Raw genomic sequence first — 19,005 nt, forward strand, 5'->3', positions numbered from 1 at the left:
AACAAACTCCACTGCACCAACTAAACAAAACCCTCAGCTGCTGACATAAAAAAGTTTTGAATTTCTTTGTTTTGCAGCTTTTATGGACCTTTTATATTAAAACAGTAATTCCGTTTGGTACCAAGATAAAAAAAAAATATATAGCATTAAGCAGGGTAGATGGGGCCTAAGCATGGCATTAACGTAGCTAGCAACACAGGTAAATTTATCAGTTTGTCACCATTATCTTTTTTTTTTTTTCCATGTTTGAATACGGTAAATAGAGAACAGAAAACCAAAAAATGTTATTTTGTTTACTGTTACAATGTTATCTGTTCTTTTCAAGGGGAAAAGAACAGATAACTATTCCTAATCTGTTCCTTTTCAAGGAATTTGATCCCAATCTTTATAATGTCTATCTGTGAAGTTTTGTCCATTCCATTGGGTACAGTCACATCCTCTGGGTCCTCCTTTAGACTTGCATCTTTCTGAGGTGGATGGTAGTTCAGCTACTGCTCCCCCTATCCATTCAGTATTTCCAGCCAGTCAGCATTTCTACCTTGTTTAGTTATTTTTCAGCCTCATTAATGAAAATACACTAATTAAACCCTATTAATTAGGGCTCTGTATAGAACACTCGTCCTTCTCATATGTTTGTTTTGTGTCAACACTGAGTATATCAAATGGCACTACTAACATGTATAGATTAGGTATACAGTCGAAACCTAAAAATATTAAAAACAGGTAGGGAAAAGATGGTTGAGAATATGTGAATGTACTTACCCATCTCTGTCATACCATTTCTGTGTTTTATCAACCTTGTAGGCTTTCCAGGGAGCTGACATTGGGTTATGGCTTATGATATATTCATCCTGATTCTAAAACAATCTTTAATAATAATAATAATAATAATAATAATAATAATAATAAACAAAGAAATCCCAGAGTTACAGGCAGATGTAACAGCATCATCTGGGTTTAATCATTTTTATTTGAATCATTACAATATCGTTAAGTGTTAATTTAAATATTTTTACCAGATCTTATTGGGGACTACCTGTTTTCTGCTCAGACCTTATTCCCCCATGTCCTGACTGTGCTTAATGCTCTAGCAGAGATCTGAGAAAGGTCCACCAGGACTTCTATTTCGGCTTCTAGAGCTAAGTTAAAAGAAGGAGTAATGTTTGTTCTTTAAACATATTTTACGCAGATGCGAGTTAACTTTTAGCTAAGAGAAGTGACTATTTTACTCTAATGATATATAGGATATTCTGCTCTGCATTTATTAAGCAGAATATATATTTGGGGATTTTCTTTGTGTCTTCTGGGACCATCTACATTGTACTTGGGGAGCTTTTAACTTTCTCACAGAATTTTTTCGGCCATGCCTTTCATCTCAACTTTCAATTTGTTCCCCTTATGACCCACAAGATGAAACCAACTTTAGAAACTACCACACAAACATCCAGAGCCAGAAATTTGTTGGAGAGACTAAAAGTAGAGAGAGGAGAAAAAGACCACACAAGAATTTTCTTATTTTCCTACATTGCACTCTAAGAGTTTAACCAAGAATGGTTCATGGACTGAAACTTTCTCCATGTCTCAAATATTCCACAAATTCCCTGTAGCCTGCAGCAGTTATTTTTGATCATTATCAACCACAGTTGTACCAGCACACTAGGGAAGGAGTAGAACTCCAGTAGACCACCCCAGAGTGAACCAGCCTAGACATGATCCAAAAGCTAAACTTCCTTTAATGGCTCTAAAATTGAACCTTCCCTTCCCTTCCCTTCCCTTCCCTTCCCTTCCCTTCCCTTCCCTTCCCTTCCCTTCCCTTCCCTTCCCTTCCCTTCCCTTCCCTTCCCTTCCCTTCCCTTCCCTTCCCTTCCCTTCCCTTCCCTTCCCTTCCCTTCCCTTCCCTTCCCTTCCCTTCCCTTCCCTTCCCTTCCCTTCCCTTCCCTTCCCTTCCCTTCCCTTCCCTTCCCTTCCCTTCCCTTCCCTGTTATATTTAGCATATTTTGCCAATTGCTTTCCCCCAGATTTTTTTACATGCTGGAAAAAAGTAAGCATTGACTGGGTGGGTTTTGCCCTATTAATATCAAGCCAACAGATATTTCTTTACTTCCTAGTTAAGTATAATAATTGTAAACGGAAAAATAAAATACCGCTCTTGAGAAAAATACAACTTGTTTAAATTCAATACAAGTACAGCCAGTGATAACTAAAGCTTGTTTTCATCTTCTGTCTGACTTGTCACAGTTTGACTAAGTCAGTAACCCACAAAATTTGTTCCTTGTACTTCTTCCAGGTGATCCAAAGAACTGACCCTATCTTAAAGCAGAGGAATGTAATTAAAGCAGGAGAAGGCCTTGCCATTTTAGAAAGATTCATCTGGATATGTGCCTGTATTTTAGTACACCATTCATGTGATCTTTGTGCTTGCTTGGGCTAATCAGTAAGAAATGGAACCACTAAGGAAGTTGTTTTTTTTTCTTTTTTTTTGATGACAGGTAAAAATGATCAAAGGTGCAAGTGATACAAAAACTGGAAGGAAACCTGGCGCCAGATGGTAGAACAAGACCACAAAGGAACTAAAGTAATAAACATGATGCTATATGCAGGAAAACGTGTGCGAAATAGCATGCACCAATCACCAAACCCTACCATCAGGGCACAACATTATTTAAACATAGTCATTAAAAAGATAGAACTAACATGAGGATCTTGTTATCCTCTCAAAGGCTCCCTTTTATTACTCCCACATGCAAAGTAGCAAAGAAGGATTACTGTTATAGGGTTGCTTTTTGTGGTCTTAGTTCAAGATGAAGCTCAGAGGTGACTGACTCTCATAAAGCAAGAAAAATAATAAAAATAAGTCAATGAATCACATAACTGAATATGTAATGTCTACAAGAAAAAAAGAAGTGTGCTCAAAAAAGATCTGTGCTGAGAGCTAAAGGTCTTTCTTTTCTTCTGATCGCAGATGGAGTATTAAAAATTAATATCAGCTCTACCAGAAAAGAACTTGACAGTCCTATTTTGAGACTCCTTTCACTTTGTCTCTCTTCCCTGTCTCACAGAACATTAATGCCAAAACATTCAAAAAAAAAGTCCTCTAGGGTTTGCTTTGCACATTTTCAGAGGTGCTGGGAAGGATTTTGAAAAAGTGACTTTGAATACTTACTTCTCTTTGCAGATACCCAACAGGAGAAAGACTTAACAGACCCTGTTTCCTTGAAGACAGATCCTCAGCACTTTCCAAAGAAATATCATCCTCCAAGGCTGACATTCTCCGGGTAAATGGGTGTTAAACTCAAACAGCAGGGACCAGTAGTCACTTCAGGTCTGGCCTGAAAATGTTTAGGATTTCAACTTCACATTTTGAAATAAGCTCCTGAGTCAAATAAAAAGTAAAAACAAATAAGCAAAAAGCAAACAAACAAAACCAGCCCCCCCCACCCCACCCACCCCACCCCCAAGGAAAAAATTCCCCTAACTACAGAGTCTTTTTAACAGATCCAGAACTTTAGTCCAGTTTTGATTTTCCACATTCAAGAAATAACAAATCATTAGTGGAAACTACAGAGAGCCACTGGACAAAGTTGCTATTGTAAGTTCCACTTTTTGCAGGAGATTGCCTCTAACCTCCACTTGCCATGTTCATATAGTCTTTTGTGGGTGACTTCAGACTAAAGGTGCTGGATAGAAATAGCAAAATAGGTGGAGCAACCAGGTTGGAGGCCATTCCTGGGATCATGCAGCACCTCATGCAGCCAACACATTCAGTATCATGCCACTCAGCCCCACAGATAAATCCCAAATAGACTGCCTGCTCACAGAAAACAAACAGACCTCAAAGCTGTTCTCCCAGCTGTTCATCAACATCTACTGGGCTTAAACCACAAGCTTTTTAGCCAGACCTATATGCAGCAACTTAGTTCCCTAAGGTTTTTGTAAGAAACTCATTGGTTCCTGGAAATGGATATCTATTTCTGATGTAGTCTGTTACTGTATCTCTGGGGTTCACTGGCTCAGGTCTGCCTCATGTGACTCATTCCAGGATTCAACTAGACTCCAGCACATCACTGCTTTCCATCAACCTTATGTCACATTATTGTGCATCCAATGACATTAAAAACATTAACAAATTGGAAGGAATTTGGAGAGGGGTAACAAATAGTCAGTCTTAAGCACTGACTCATCATAAGAAATATGAACATAGGTTTCTCTTGGCCAAAAAAGTGACTAATTGGATATTCAGGAGTCATCTACGAGTATTTCCAGTATGTAAAACACTTCTGAAAAATAAGTTGTCTAGGACAGGCCAAGCCATAGTTATCAAGAGAACAAGAACAGGACAGTGAAGAGTAGAATAAAATCTATAGTGTGGGCAGCACCAGCCAGTGGGATACACTGTGGGAACAATACCAGTCATATTCTATAGTCTGGGAATGGCACCATCAGTTAGTGAAATCCTCCTTGCAGCCTTTCAAAAAGGCTAATATTTTGGATTAAAACCTCTGTCAGTGTAATTTCACCTAGTGGTACTGATATCATGATGCTGCTCTGGTTAAAGACCCGATCCACAACTGCTAAGATTTATATAGATATGAGAAATGCTGTGTCATCTACATACAGAATCATAGAATGGTTTGGGTTGGAAGGGACTTTAAAGACCATCCAGTTGCAATCTCCCTGCCATAGGCATGGACACCTCCCACTAGACCAGGTTGCCCAAAGCCCCATCCAACTTGGCCTTGAACACCTCCAGGGATGGGGCATCCACGAGCTCTCAAGTCACTCACAAGTGGGGGTTGGACTCGATGATCTCTCGAGGTCCCTTCCAACCCCTACAATTCTGTGATTCAGTGATTCTGTCTGCGCAGCCTGTGCCAGGGCCTCACCACCCTCAGTGTAAAAAAACTCTTTATATTTAATCTAAAATGACCCTTTTTTTTAGTTTTAAACCATTCCTCCTTATCCTATCTCTACACTCCCTGACAGAGTCCCTCCCCAGCTTTCCTGTAGGCCCCCTTTAGGTACAGGAAGTCCACTATAAAGTCTCCCCAGAGCCTTATCTTCTGCAGGCTGAACACTAAACACCATGGGAGAGGTTCATTGTCTGTTTTTTCAGCCTACAAGGATTCAGAACATGACCAATATCAGCTCAAAAGCCATCATCCGTGGTCCTAGCCATACTATCAGCTCCCTGAATTACTCTGACAGTGAGCTCTCTATGACAGCTGAGAATCTGTATTTTTCTGATTTTCCTCAATTTGTAATTTCAATAAGTTATCCTGTAGTGTTTTACTGTGATAAGAGAACAAAAGAGAACCACTGATTCATCAAAAAAGTTAATTTTACTCATCAAAACTTTGATTAGTCAGGGCCCTCCTTTAAATCACTAATAAACAGGACACTTTTGGAGTACAGATATCCAGATAAATACCTGAAGGAAGTAAGTTTTTTGATTTTTCTACAAATTACTGTGCTAAGCACAGCTCTCAGTAGCTACTTCTGTCTCCTTGAAAGAAACTACTTTTCACCAGGAGGCAAGTCCAAATTCCAGCTTTTCTCTAAGAGCAAGATGTCAAGATGTCAAGAAACCTTGCTAGCTAAGAGAAAGCCATTTACATACTATATTTAAGTCGGACCTGTTTAGTTTCAAGTTGCCAAGCAACAGCTACCCTCAAGATTCATCAAAACAATGCAACAACAGTATGTGAAGTTACAAAGCAAAAGGTTCTGGGATCCATTTCTCTGTTTTTTGCAGGTTCATATCTTGTACAATTGAAAGCCAAAAGGTGACTGACACTCTAAGGGCTGAACCTGAGAGCATCAGCATTAGAAGTGAGGCTATTAATCTGCCAGTGTAATAACGGATAGTTAACCATTGCAGAACAAGCCCAGAGGAAACCAAGGTGTGTCCTCACATTGGGTAGGTTGCATTTCAATCCAACCTTCCCTTCACAAGGTTTATTGGGACAGTAGGTTCAAAATTTTCTTGAAGCTCCAAAAATAAAATTATTTCTCTGAGGAATTCATGCTGAACACCTTTTGCTTCTTGATTCAGACATAAATGGATATCTGGTAACTTTATGTGAAAATGAAAATGCAGCTAGATATGACAGCAGTTGTGTGCTACTGACTACAGCAATTTGTAGACTGTAAACCCAAAGGACAAAATAGATTTGGTAAGACTTTTGGTATGATTTCTTTGATTGCCTTTTTTTTCCCCCACAGCTTTCTTTCTAGTTTAATCAATTTGCATGTTGCAATCCTCCTCAGATGCACAAAATTAAAACAAAAAAGGCTGTGAGTGGAAAACTAATTAAAAAAAAAAAAAAAAAAAAAAAAAAAGATCACAGAAAACTAAAACCACGGGGAAAATAAAAATAATAATAATAATAAAAAGAAGTGAGAACAGTGAGAACAACATAATAGTCCATGAGAACACATCAAGAAAAGAAGTGGTCTGCATTTCAGGTGTCACGAGAAAACAGAGGGAAGAGAGAGACTTTCAAATGTGTTAAACGAGGAGGAAGTGTGGGGATTGAGCAAGCATTCAGCATTTGCAAAGGGAACACAGGCCAGCAGAGATACAAAAAGAAAATGCTGCTGTTCTTGTGTCTGTTCAGACACAAGTCTGTTCTTTAAACCCAGAGATGAAAGTAACTAAGCAGAAGGGAATTTATAAATACTTACAAAAAACACTTATGAGCAAAGTGTGCAGTTAGAGAGTTTATTCCTTGTTCTTTGTGATAAATATTTTTCAAGAAATAAACAAGATTTTTAAGAAAGAAAGAAAGAAACTTCTGAGTTTGAATCACTTTTTAGCACCACTGTCACAGTGCTCTTCTGGTTCTTAGAAAATAAAAAATAAATAAAAATAAATAATTTTTTTTTTTTTTTTTAAAGGGAGCTTATGAGTGTCAAATTTAGTTGGCTGGAGTGACTGGCTTCTCAACAACAAGCCCAGGTATTCATTAGAGAGGATACCCAGGGAGCTATGAGAAAGCTTAGGAAAAAAAGCCAGACAGGTGCATGCAACTATCAGAGTCGTGGAGTGCTGATTACCCTATAGCAATGCTATCTGCATTTTGAGCCTGTTTAATAACTTTATTTTATCATTTGAAAGAAACCATAGTGTCCATAGTGGGCTGCTCAGCAGCTTGCAATATGTGATAGTAGATTGGACTCAGAGGTGAAGAAGATACTTCAGATATTCTTCATAGTATTTCTGAAGGCACTTGGTTAAAAAAAATGGCATTGAGTGAATGGACTGGAAAGATCCATAGTTCTTATCACTCAGAAATACCCTTTACCATATGGGCCCTGCGACATTTAACATACATGCTTTGCAATATGTTTCATTTGCATGAAGAGTGTACAAGAAACCTGGCTGGGAGCGACTCATGTTTCATTCATTGCTCACTCATAGAATAGAGCAGAAAGCACCTAGTTTCCATCATGCATCCTTAGAGACCTTTCACACTTTCATGCACCTACATGTCCTGGCAAGGCAAGCTGGCTTGTAGAGAGAAAAGAAACAAGGATACACATAAATGGGACCAGTTGTTTGGCCTGCATGACATCAGTAAATCACAGGGAAAAGCAGCTCCAGCTCCAAGCAGGAGCTGTTTGCATACATCGTGCCAGGTGACATTTTGCTCTTCAAAGTTTCTGGCACCAAAAGGTATTCATATATTTACAACCTTTCTTAAGGTCAGCTCTGCTGTGTCTCCAACTGAGCCATTAAATATTAATTGGACCTGCTTTCCAAAAATAAAAAGCAGAATCTCTAATTTACTTGTGTAATTAACACCTCCTACAAACCAGGTGTCCTCCTGAACCAGACCGAAAAAGCCATTTGCAATTCACAATCCTGAAATATGCAATGTGCTTTTGAGACAGACACACAGTTACTTGTTCAATTTTGCATGCACAACTGCACATAATTACTTCTGGAGAAAAATAAAATAAAATAAAATAAAATAAAATAAAATAAAATAAAATAAAATAAAATAAAATAAAATAAAATAAAATAAAATAAAATAAAATAAAATAAAACAACATAAAATAAAAACAACATAAAATAAAAACAACATAAAATAAAAACAACATAAAATAAAAACAACATAAAATAAAAACAACATAAAATATGCCTTCCATGTGATCTAGTCAAGCCTTCCAGCTCATGTAGAACTGTTCTTTTCAGTATTTTTAAGCGCTTTATCTAGATGAGTTTGAACATCAACAATTTTCAATAGAGCTAAATTTCTCAGAGTTTGAATTCTAATCCAAAATTGTAAGAAAAATAAATAAAATTAAATCACTCGCTGGTCCATTAGAAGTTGTGTTAAAGAGCTCTGATTTCCACATGCTTAATGACCTAAATAAGCCTAACATTGCAAATAGCTCTGAAATTTAAGTTCGGTACCACCATTACTAATGTTAAAATAGGGTAAACATGTATTCATTAATTATTGAGCAGTGTAGATTATTTGCAAATGTATATTAGGTGTAAATTTATCCAGATGAAGGACACGTCTGATCTGCAATGAGGATAAGGAATTTGTGGAGTGAAAATTTAAAGACCTGGGGTCTTCATTGCCATCTAAGCTGAGAGACATATAAGTTTTCAGGATCACACAACCCAAGAGTACTAGTTTTGATTTTACACTTGAATTCAAGTACTTCCATCTTGCAAAGACTGAGCAGGCTGGGATAGAGGTCATACTTAAACCTTTTGGGAATTCATAGTCTAAGTACTGCCTCGTGTTTTTTGCCTCAGGAACTCAGCCTGGTTGACAGTCTCAGAGTTTACCTGCAGTTATAGGTGCTAAGCAATTGTAATAATAATAAAAATAAATCCTATTTTCTTTGGAAGAGGCCACTCTTTTTGATAAATGTTAGAGCACTCACTTAGGAAATGAGGTAAAAAGGTTTCCTTTTTCTATAATGGCAGATTCAAAACTCTATCCTGAATCTTGTCAGAAAATTTCCAAATCTTCAGGCTTGGAAATACTTCGGTGAAGGTGTGTTAAGAAAAGCAAATTGAAGTTGAAAGCCTCTTCAGTTACATAGACTAATTAAATTGTTCTGTAGAGTTTTTATTCTGACTGCGTTAGGATGAAGATGTCACTCAGGGAAGGTACAGTTCTGAGTTCCAGTCTACAGCCAAAATGAAAGTTTGAAGTAAGGAAGAGGACTATTTTTGCTGACATAGATTGCAATCAGAAGCTGAATAATCACAGCCTAGAAACATTTTGGGCCCTACTACTATTACAGTGAGGAAACAATATTTCTCTTGCATACTCTTTAACAACAAACCATTGCTGGGTCACAACTCCTTCACACCAAGGATGTCAGTGCAAGCATGACGGCTCTGCTACAGAACCAAGTATCATGATTTCCAACTCAACAGCAGACCTGCCAGGTATTTTCCAGTCTCCTGTCTTTTCTAGCAAAACCCACTCCAGGCTGTTGGGTGATAAATCCAGATCCACTTTCCTGGAGCACTACCTTCATGTTAGCAAGTGTGTCAGTGGCAAGATGTCGTTTTGGATATCACATTTCAGGTTTTCTGGAACAACTTCTGATCCAACCGTCAGGATTGTGTATGTAATGATTATTTTAGCTAAAATATTGGTAAGAGAATCTACAACATTGACCCCTCTGGTAAATGCTCCCACTGCATAAGATGCATGTTTTCATCTCTGTTAGAGCAGTAAATACACTGATCTTCTTTGCAGCATTTCGAAAGATGATGGCAGAGTGTATTTTCCCTCTCCCTTCTTCTACCCCAGAATAACCCAGGGCATAATGAATGAAGAACCAAGTTAATATGAGTTTTTCCTGCATCAGTAAACTGGGTGAATGAAACCATGACCTCTTAGTGAACACTTCCTACTCAGTAAGGAAAGTAGAACAAGCACTTCTCTGGTATGGGGTGAGGAGGGGATGGTGAGAAGAAGGGAGAAAGAAAAGATTACCTACAGAGCTAGCTCTGCATAATTAGCAGAAGATACCTTCTGTTACAGCAAAACAATGCACTTAAACTTCACTGCAAATCAAGATTGAGAGTGGAAATTAGAAAAAGAATTACAGCTCTCCTCACCCTCCCTCAGTTTCTGGTGTCTTTACTCTTCTTTTGGAACATACTGTAGACTTCAGCTTCCTAATTTTTCATGGAAATTAAATCTAAAAGGCATTCTGTAACATGCAGCAGGCTTGAGATTTTTTTTTTTTTTTTTTTTTTTTTTTTTTGTCTAGACCTAAGCACCTCCAGAAATGTTCAATGCTTTGCAAGATTGAGTTGTATTATGAAGTGTGTGCATGGCAACACCCTCAACTGGCATGAATCAGCTTCATTAATTAATTTAACAGCAGATGTTACAGTTTAACTATGTTCTGGTTTATACCTTTAAAATGTGGCTTTGGTTATGCTTTAGAGGTTTATTGATGTAATAGCTTTAGAAGATTATCATTATATTTTCTCTCATCTACTATTTTGTTGATACTAAAAAAGATTTTTTTTTGTTTAATTTGTGTGTGTTGGAAGTGATGGTTTAATATATTTAACTATATGTAACATTCTTAAAGTGAGCAACATTTTCTTTGGGAAACTAAAGATCAGATAAAAAATTGTGGGTATCATCAAACTCCTGTTTCCACACAGAGCTGTAGATTATCAAAGTTGACTCTCAGTGAAAAATTAGCATTCCCCTTGCCCCCTGCAAAGATGTTTGGTCCTTACGCTGAAGCTAGCGTGAAAGACAAGAGCATCAGGCTTTTCTTGCAGCAAGACAGAGTGGGGAGGCATGTGGAGGCAGACAGGAAGATAGTAGAACTGGAAAGATTCCATATACATTTTTTTTTTTTCTGAAATATTGTATTTACACAAAATTGGAGAGAGTACAAATACTTTACTAAGAAGACAAAATCATTATAATACATTCAGTTTAAACACAGGCAGAACTATAGATGCAAAGCACAGAGGCCTAAGGTACTCACAAGGCTAAATAATAAATAAAAAATAAATAGCTTCAGAAAGGCCTCGGAGATTAAAAGCAGAAGATAAGAGAACATAGTATTTGTTACACAGCATCACCTTTCCTTGACTTCAATGGGATTGCAATAAGGTGCTCTCCTTTTTCCATGTTGAGGATAGTGGGAACAACCCTCTTTCCATGTGCTGACTACTGAAACACTGATTTTACAAAACAGTTAAGCATCTACTTAATTTTCAGCATGGGAACAGAACAATTAACTTCAAAGGAAATTATATTTGTACCTAATCACATGCTTATATACTTAGTTTGACCAGAAGGAGTCTTCTTAGTGCTTAATAGGGTCAAATTCATTGTTACATAAAAAATAATTGTTCTTTAACGTCTTCTCTTTTCTTAAATATATCTTAGAATTACTTTAATTTTCCCTTTATATACTAGATTAGAAAATAGTAGCTTATCGAATGCCATAGAATATTTTGAAACATGTTTTATGTAATCAAAAGAACATTGTTCAAAAATAATTCCTACTTTTTTTTTTTTTTTCCAAAGCCTGTTTAAATTTATAAATAAATAAAAATACATATAATAACAAAGCAGCTTTGTGTTTCTGGGCATTTGGCAGCAAGTTTGTTATAATATCTCTCAGACATCTCTTGGTATCTGTTAAAATCATCAGATTAATTGATCAATATAAAAGAATACAATATTATTACCATCCACCAAATATAGCCAATGCATGAAATATTTTACACATTGTATATTCCTTAAAAAGAATTAACATATTTTAGCCTGTTTTGAAACCAGATAGCTTCTGAAGTAATGTATCTTAAACACAGTGGAGTCTGTTACTTCTACTGCTTAACTGGTCTTTTTGTTGTTGTCGTTGCTGTTCTTTTCCCTCAATAAAAGCTTGTTTGAATAGGACTAGCTCAGTGATGGAACTACAGTACTATTTAACTAAACTCCATATATGCCTTTGTTACTGTTGCTGCAATTATTGTTATCATCACATACCATTGAAGTGCTAAATGGTAGTAACTCAGATATGTGGACTTTGGTTATGCTTGATAGAATACTGGCATATCAAATATATGTACCACTTCCTAAAGGCTATGTTACAATCATGATGCCTAGTAATAAAGAATAATAATAATAACAATCTCAGATTCAAAGTGCTGACCCATATCACTCACTTGAGGCACCAATACAATTAATCAATCAATTAAGAGATTTAATTTTAATGTTCAAAACTTATAGGACAGATCCAGGGCTGCCAAGGGACATGCACAGCACGGAGGACTCTGGACCTCTTCTTCCAAGCTGGGGATTTCTGTGCTCCCAGAAGACAGTGGGTTATTACATCTGATGCAGGATGCTCCGAGAAATACCAAGTCTTCAGACTCGAAATATTAAAAGCTCCCTCTAAGCTTCTTCAAAGGCTTTCTTAAACCCCTCAAGCCTACTCCATTCACTCAGGAGCAAGGCCTTGCCTTATATCGCACTGACTGCAGATGAGGGAAGAGCCTTTCAGGAAAGTCCACAGACATTACATTTCTTTAATGCAGCTTCCATACCCTCTAGACACCGTTACCACTGTCAGCATGAGATGGAAAAGGCAGCTTTCCAACAGTGTCAAAGTCCTGTCTCACTCAAAGGGGAGTGCTTACCATGTTGTTAGTTTGTTCTGTGCAAGCAGTAATCATTTTCAGTGTCGAGAGAGCTGTTGTACCCTGATGATGGATACAGATCCCTCTTAAGTATCCTATTGACGATGTTGATCAGAACTTTTTTATACTGTTGACGTAAAAGTGAGTAAACAAATGGATCTGACGCAGCCTTACTGTAGGTGAGGCACTTGCTTATAATTCCCCAGTAGTAGTTTATGGTAACAAAAGGAAGGAGCTCTATCAACCTGTTAAACATTAAAGAGAGATGGAAACACTTGAGTGTTATGTTCACACTGAGTCCAGTGCACAACTCTTGCTTCATGAAACATTAAAGTAACACTTATTTTCATACAGTACATGGTCCCTGCAGGAGAAGGGTCCTCCTTGAATTCAATAAAGATAAAGGGAACTGTTGTAACAAAGCCACTAGGAAACGATAATAATTACCTCTATAGAAAGAGGGAAAAAAATGTGTTTTCATTGTTAATGCTCCCATACATTAGAGAAAAGAAAGTACTGCAGTTTATTGCTACATTTTCTGAATATATAGAGTTGTGCTGGTAAGCGACAGTGGTCAAAGTGATCCATTACCCCTCTCCCTCAGCAAGCTTGAGGCAACATGGAGGATCTGGACTCACTCATCTCAGTTGCCTAAATGTAGCTGCCTAGTGACATTTGAAACAATTGGACATAACACCCGTGGGATCAGTTTGCTGCTTCTGGAAGCTGTGGGTCTCCCTTACATACTGTCATATCTGCCAACCTATGTAGAGGTTTTAGGTAAGTAGCATGTACTTCAGCATTGACTTACCTGTGGAAGTTTCTGTGTGTATTTGGCTGGCTGCTATTTTGGCCAAAGAAAACAAGGAGACAACAATTTTATCATCATTATATGGCCAGCCAGCTGTCTCCAGACCTATGTCTCCTGGCCTGTGCTTCATGGATGATTAGTGGTCTCAGCACCTCAATTGAGATTGGTCCATTAATCATGGGTGGAGAAACTGCAACTAGGTTAAACGTTTTTTCCACAGAAGTGAGAGAAAACCTTCAGACTATTCCAGCAAGTGTCTGGCATACGGTTTATCTAGATTGGACAAACTCTCCAGTAAGGTGGAAGGAACAGGGCAAGAAGTTTTCATTATCTTTACACCTTTTGTGAAACCTTTTGCAAGTGCAAGAATATGCTATTTTGTTATATTAATTCCAGAAGGAAAAAAAAAAAAAAATCACCATGAGATAAAATATCCCTTTTCTGTACCCTAAAACATCACAGTTTGAAAATGTGAGCTCTGAAGCTTTCTCAAGGCTCAAAAAAACTTTTGGCCTCTTTCCAATGTGCAGAGCTCCCAACTTGCAGGGTGTTGAATTTTGAAGCTGTTCCAGTCCTCCAATCTCTCTGCATAGAAAAGCTGACTTACCAATGCTAGAACTGAACTTTGCAACAAGAAGTTGAGCTTTATAAGGAAAATTTCTCATTTGAATTAATAAAAATAAACTAATTCCCATGGCAAGTACATTTAAGAATCAGATGACTCCTGCTTGAAACTGCTTGGAAAATTCCAGTGATTTCAAAACAGAGAGCACATGAAGGAAACATGAGGAATAAATGAATATTTCAGACACTGAATGTAAGAAATAAATAAATTCATAATAAAGTACATTTGCTACATGGTTTCTTAGTTTATCCATTCCTGCAAATCATCATAATACAGGAAACATACACTTGATATTTACATGACTGACATTTTTATAAACACACCAAATAAGCAGAGTAAGATATCTTTCAGTTATGAAGATAGATGTATTACTATGTGTCCACTTTAATGTATTATGGGTCCAAATGTAATTGCGTTGAAGCCAACAGGGAAAAAAAAAAAAATCACTCAGATTTTAACAAGATAAAAGGCCTGGACAGAAGGGTTCAGCCTTATAAATATCCACCTGGATGCATCTTAGTATAATTTTCTTGATTTCAGTGATGTTACAGCAAAGATGAAATTCATCTGTTGGCTTTTAGTGAACAGATGAATATATTGCTAATGATCATAATCTCATTCACATTTATGAAATGAGGAGCAAACACTGAGCTCACAACACAACCTGAGTCACCAGGCCAAAGAGCAAGAAAAGAGAGGATGAAATCTCTCCCAGGGCCTCCGTAGAGATTACTTCAACACAACTGCACTGAAAATGGAATAAGAATGGAGAAGTGAAAAGACAGCAAATCCTCCAACTTTATTGCTTCTACCACCTTCTATTCAGTGTTGCCTAGACACTGTCTTGCCTTTGAGGCAAAGGGCCCCCAGGATGTCCTCCCCAAATGCTTCCTATTTTGCAGTCGCCGATCCCTCTTGGTCCTTGTGACTGAGGCAGAAGCTTTACCTTGCCATGCACATTTATATAAACCAATCCTCTGCCTTCTCCCTGTTGACACATGCAGTACCCATTTGTCACACATAGAAAATGTACCATCTCACTTTTGCAAAATGCAAGGTTTGAAGAAGGAAGACACTTTTATTTTAGAACTTTATAAGAAATTATTTTAGAAGTGTGTAAGAAATATCTCTACCCTAAAAAAAAAAAAAAAAAAAAAAAAAAAAAAAAAAAAAAAAAAAGCGATGCTGGAATTTGCTGAGCCTGGTAATATTCAAATAGAAAGAAGATGGCAAGATCCACTTTGTTCAATACAATTATATCCTGATTATGGCTAAAGTGAATAGAAAATGACTCAGAATGTACTGAACACTGATCAATTAACCTTTTAACTCTGTGCTATAATGTTAATATTTGTAATAATCCTTTTAACTGCAGAAAAAAATGCAGTTATCCAGGTAATCAGACAGGAATCCTGCTTAACATCTAAATGGGAACTGAAAGAAATGTCATCCTAAAGGTTAAAAAACATTGTCATGTTTGTGCTCTGGCCTCAATCTGTCCCACTACCGATGTAAGAAAAGGGTAATAATGATGGTTGTAAATGACCTATGTGTATATGACTGTGTAAGTTCATTGGGCTAAAGCTGGCCAGTTTTGATAAGCTGGTGTGGCTGCAGACCCTGGCAAACTTGGAAGCAAACAGGAAAGCCTTCACCAGGGTGGTTTTGTAAAGACTAGTACACCTTCCTGAGCAGAAGTCAGTTCTCTCCAAAGGCATTTGAAAGCATTGTTGAATGGTGACCATTAAAAAATAAATAAAAAAAAAAAATCACTTGTGAAAGTTTTAGCCCATTTTAATTTAGAGACAAAAGGCTGAAATGCTGCAATTCACTATAGTTATGTTGGCTTCTAGCTCACTGATTTAGTCAAGCTTTAAAAATGATAACCATATATTGTATAAGGACTATACAAGTACAGAATAAGAATGATATATAACTCTTTTAAAAGGTACAGGCCACCAGAGTGGATGCAAATGATTCTGAACGGTTAGAAGCATGGTTATACATTCTTAAAGTCTAATTATTGGTTTTGCTGGGAGCTAACGCTCACACCTCATCACAAGTCCATGCTGCACCATTAGCAATATATTCACAGACATTAACGTTTCCAGACACAAATCTTATCTGCCAAATTATCAGCCTGGATAAATTTAAATTATGTCACCTCAGCTTCCAACAGCAGCAAGCTTGGCCTTATGCTGTGAAAAAAAAAAAAAAAAAAAAAAAAAAAAAGAGCTAATCAGAAAAAGCGGTCTGCTTTCCCCTCTGTTGCTTAGGTTGTGCTAATAAGGAGGGGTGGCGAGTGTTTTAAACTGCTTTCATCGCCCACTGGCGTGTAATTAATTCCTGGTACTTGTCCTAAAAGCCTCTTGCTCTTGGCAGAGACTTCCAGAGCTGGCAGCAAGAAGGAGAGGAGAGCCAGAACTCGCCGGGGCTCCCAGCGCAGAGGGCTGGGCGTGCGCGCGTGTACGCGCCTGTGTGTGCGCGCATGTGTGCGCGTGCATGTGAGAGCGTGCGAGTGTGTGCTCTCACTACCGGCCCCAAGTCTCCGTCGGGCTCTGCAAGCCCCAAATTAGTCGTAACCCTCCCCCCCATTCCGCGGCACCAGCATCCTCACATCAGAGGGCACACGGGTGTCTCGGGAAGTCGCCCAACCCACCCCAGCAGGCAGGAGATACTAACCTGGTGATAATGTAAGGACCAAAACAGATCACGAACGACCCTATAAAAATACTGATTTTCTTGGTAGCCCTCTGCCTCCTCCGTTTCTGCTCGTTGAGACAGCGCTGCTTCACACTGCAAAGGGAAAAAAAGAAAAAGAAGGTCGGTGGGTTAATGCAAGGGGCGAGGAGGGGAGATCTCCCTAGCCAGTGGAGAGAGGAAGGGACTCGTCCCCGGCCGGGAGCCGCTGTCCCGTGCAGGGCAGGGCAGGGCAGCCCCGGCCCCAGCCCCGGAGGAGGGCAGCCCGCGGGAGAGAGGAGCGCAGCCCTCACCCCAAAAGCAGCTCCCTGGTGCAGGGACCTCAGGCCACTATGAGCCCACCCGCAGGCTGGGACTAGCATTTTAAGGAAGCAGGCTGCAAAGACACAAAGCACCGACTTCTGGCACTGTAAGCAGCGCCTGGAGCTGGAGGCAGGAGGGTCTCACCGGGCTGCCGAGGTAGGCAGGAGAACACGAAGGGGTGCCGGGGAGGCAGAGCATCCCCTCCGCCCTGGGGTACCCACCACAAGAGCCCCGAGGCTGTGAATGCAAACGCGCCCCTTACCTGGGATGGATGTCCACCAGCAAAACCAGAGTCTGCATGGTAATAATGTCTATCCGCTTGCAATGGAACCGAGCAACTTTCAACACCTTTAAATAGGTGAAACACAAGATCACCAGCGACAGCATGAAGCTGGTGGAGTGAAAGACGATGGTGAACACCGTAAAGCGTCTCCGCTCCGTCTCTTCCTTCAGGTGCAAGGTGCAAGAGGCATAAACGCTGCTGTAATCTACCCACGAGTAAAACAAAGATACCAAGGGGAAGGTGAGGGAGTGAAGCCACGAGTAGCCCATCAGTATCACAGCGTCCTTATACCGCATCTTGCTGGTGTAGCTCAAGGGGAACACCACGGCAATCCATTTGTCGATGCTGAGCGCTGCCATGCTCAGCATCGTGTTGGAAGTGAGGAAAGTTTCCAGGAAACCCACCGCTTTGCAGACGCAGCCCCCGAGGGGCTGCTGGTTCCTCAGGATCCCCAGCAGGGTGAAAGGCATGTTCAGGACGGTGAGGAGCAGGTTGCAAAAGGATAAGTTCACCAGGAAAACCCCGGCGACCTGCTTGCGGATCTCCGTACTGTAGACGAAGCATAGCAGCACCAGGAGGTTGGAGAGCAGGGAGACGACCAGCACCAGCACGAGGAGCAACGCCAGCAGCACGCCTGCCAAGTCCATCTCTCAGCGGGTCGCCTGCAGCGGGCGAGGGCAGGAGGAAGGGGGCATCCGAGCCGGCACCGCAGCCTCGCAAGCCGCCGCCCGCAGCCGTCCGCGCATGGTGCCGGGGGAGAAATGGGGAGCGAGCGGGGACGGAGGAGAGGGGGAGAGCACCGGTGGGACCCTGCTAGCAAGGGGCCGGGGCACGGGGGCAGCGGCACCGGGGTCCGGAGGGGAGGCACCGGGGTCCGGGGCGGCGTCGAGCCGGAGCCGGGGCAACGGGGCCAGGGCGCGGCGGGGCGGTGGAGTCGGAGGCTCGGAGCGGAGCTCGCTGTGCGCTGTCCGCGGTGCTGCAGCCGCCTCTGCCCCGACGGCTCCTGGCTTCTAGCCGCCGCCGCAGCCCCCCTGGGCACGGCACGGCCCCCTTCAGGCACTGAGCATCTTCCCCCGGTGCCCAGCCCCTGAAATAGCCCAGGCGCGGAGCCTCCCGCCGCGACTCATGCGCAGAGGAGGAGCGCTCAGCCAGGGATCGCGGAGTCGGGCTGAGCCACTCGCGGGCCGCAGGCGAGAGCAGTAGGAAGCCCAACTTTCCGCTAGTGCGCAGCTCAGGAAGGGTCGGAGCTGGAGACGGGTTGGTGGGAGTTGAAGCGCTGCGCTGTGCCGAGCACACCCTGATGCACCGGCTGGATCAGGCAGTTCGGGAACCTGTGGCAAAGCTAGGCTCTGTGCCCCTTGGAACGTCCCCCCTTCTACCTGATTACTTGCCCTGTTCTATTTTTTCCTTTATTTCATAGTGCCTGGAGGATTTACAGTCACCCTCCGGGTATTCACGTTTTCCCCATCAGCCAGCAACACCGGGAAAGAAGTTGCTTGGCTAGAGACTTTCCTTTGGCAGCTCGGACTCACACTCTTAAAGCCCCAAATGACTGAACAAGTGCCTACATTAGAGTGGTGCTGGCATATCCTGTGGAAAACTAACATCTTTCTCTTACCGTT

At 40.5% G+C, this 19,005-nt stretch overlaps 1 protein-coding gene across 1 annotated transcript; it reads right to left on the reverse strand.

Annotated features, from left to right (window-relative positions):
- Window positions 1-10,890: 10,890 nt before the first annotated feature.
- On the reverse strand, window positions 10,891-18,235 carry GPR78 (G protein-coupled receptor 78). The gene is made up of 3 exons (XM_084516833.1): window positions 17,363-18,235; window positions 16,780-16,893; window positions 10,891-12,906 (listed from the first exon to the last, which is right to left on the reverse strand). The coding sequence occupies exons 1-3, from the start codon at window positions 18,028-18,030 to the stop codon at window positions 12,669-12,671; spliced, it is 1,020 nt and encodes a 339-aa protein (XP_084372959.1). The 5' UTR covers window positions 18,031-18,235; the 3' UTR covers window positions 10,891-12,668.
- Between the last annotated feature and the right edge of the window lie 770 nt (window positions 18,236-19,005).

Source organism: Aythya ferina, assembly GCF_964211825.1.
Source record: "Aythya ferina genome assembly, chromosome: 4".
Lineage (NCBI taxonomy): Eukaryota > Metazoa > Chordata > Aves > Anseriformes > Anatidae > Aythya > Aythya ferina.

Coding starts and splice junctions, on each gene's coding strand:
- GPR78 (XM_084516833.1), bottom strand. CDS start 18,030: ATGGACTTGGCAGGCGTGCTGCTGGCGTTGCTCCTCGTGCTGGTGCTG. Junction 16,894..17,362: donor CTGGTGGACATCCATCCCAG/GTAAGGGGCGCG, acceptor TTCCCTTTGCAG/TGTGAAGCAGCGCTGTCTCA. Junction 12,907..16,779: donor GGTCCTTACATTATCACCAG/GTTAGTATCTCC, acceptor AATGTTTAACAG/GTTGATAGAGCTCCTTCCTT.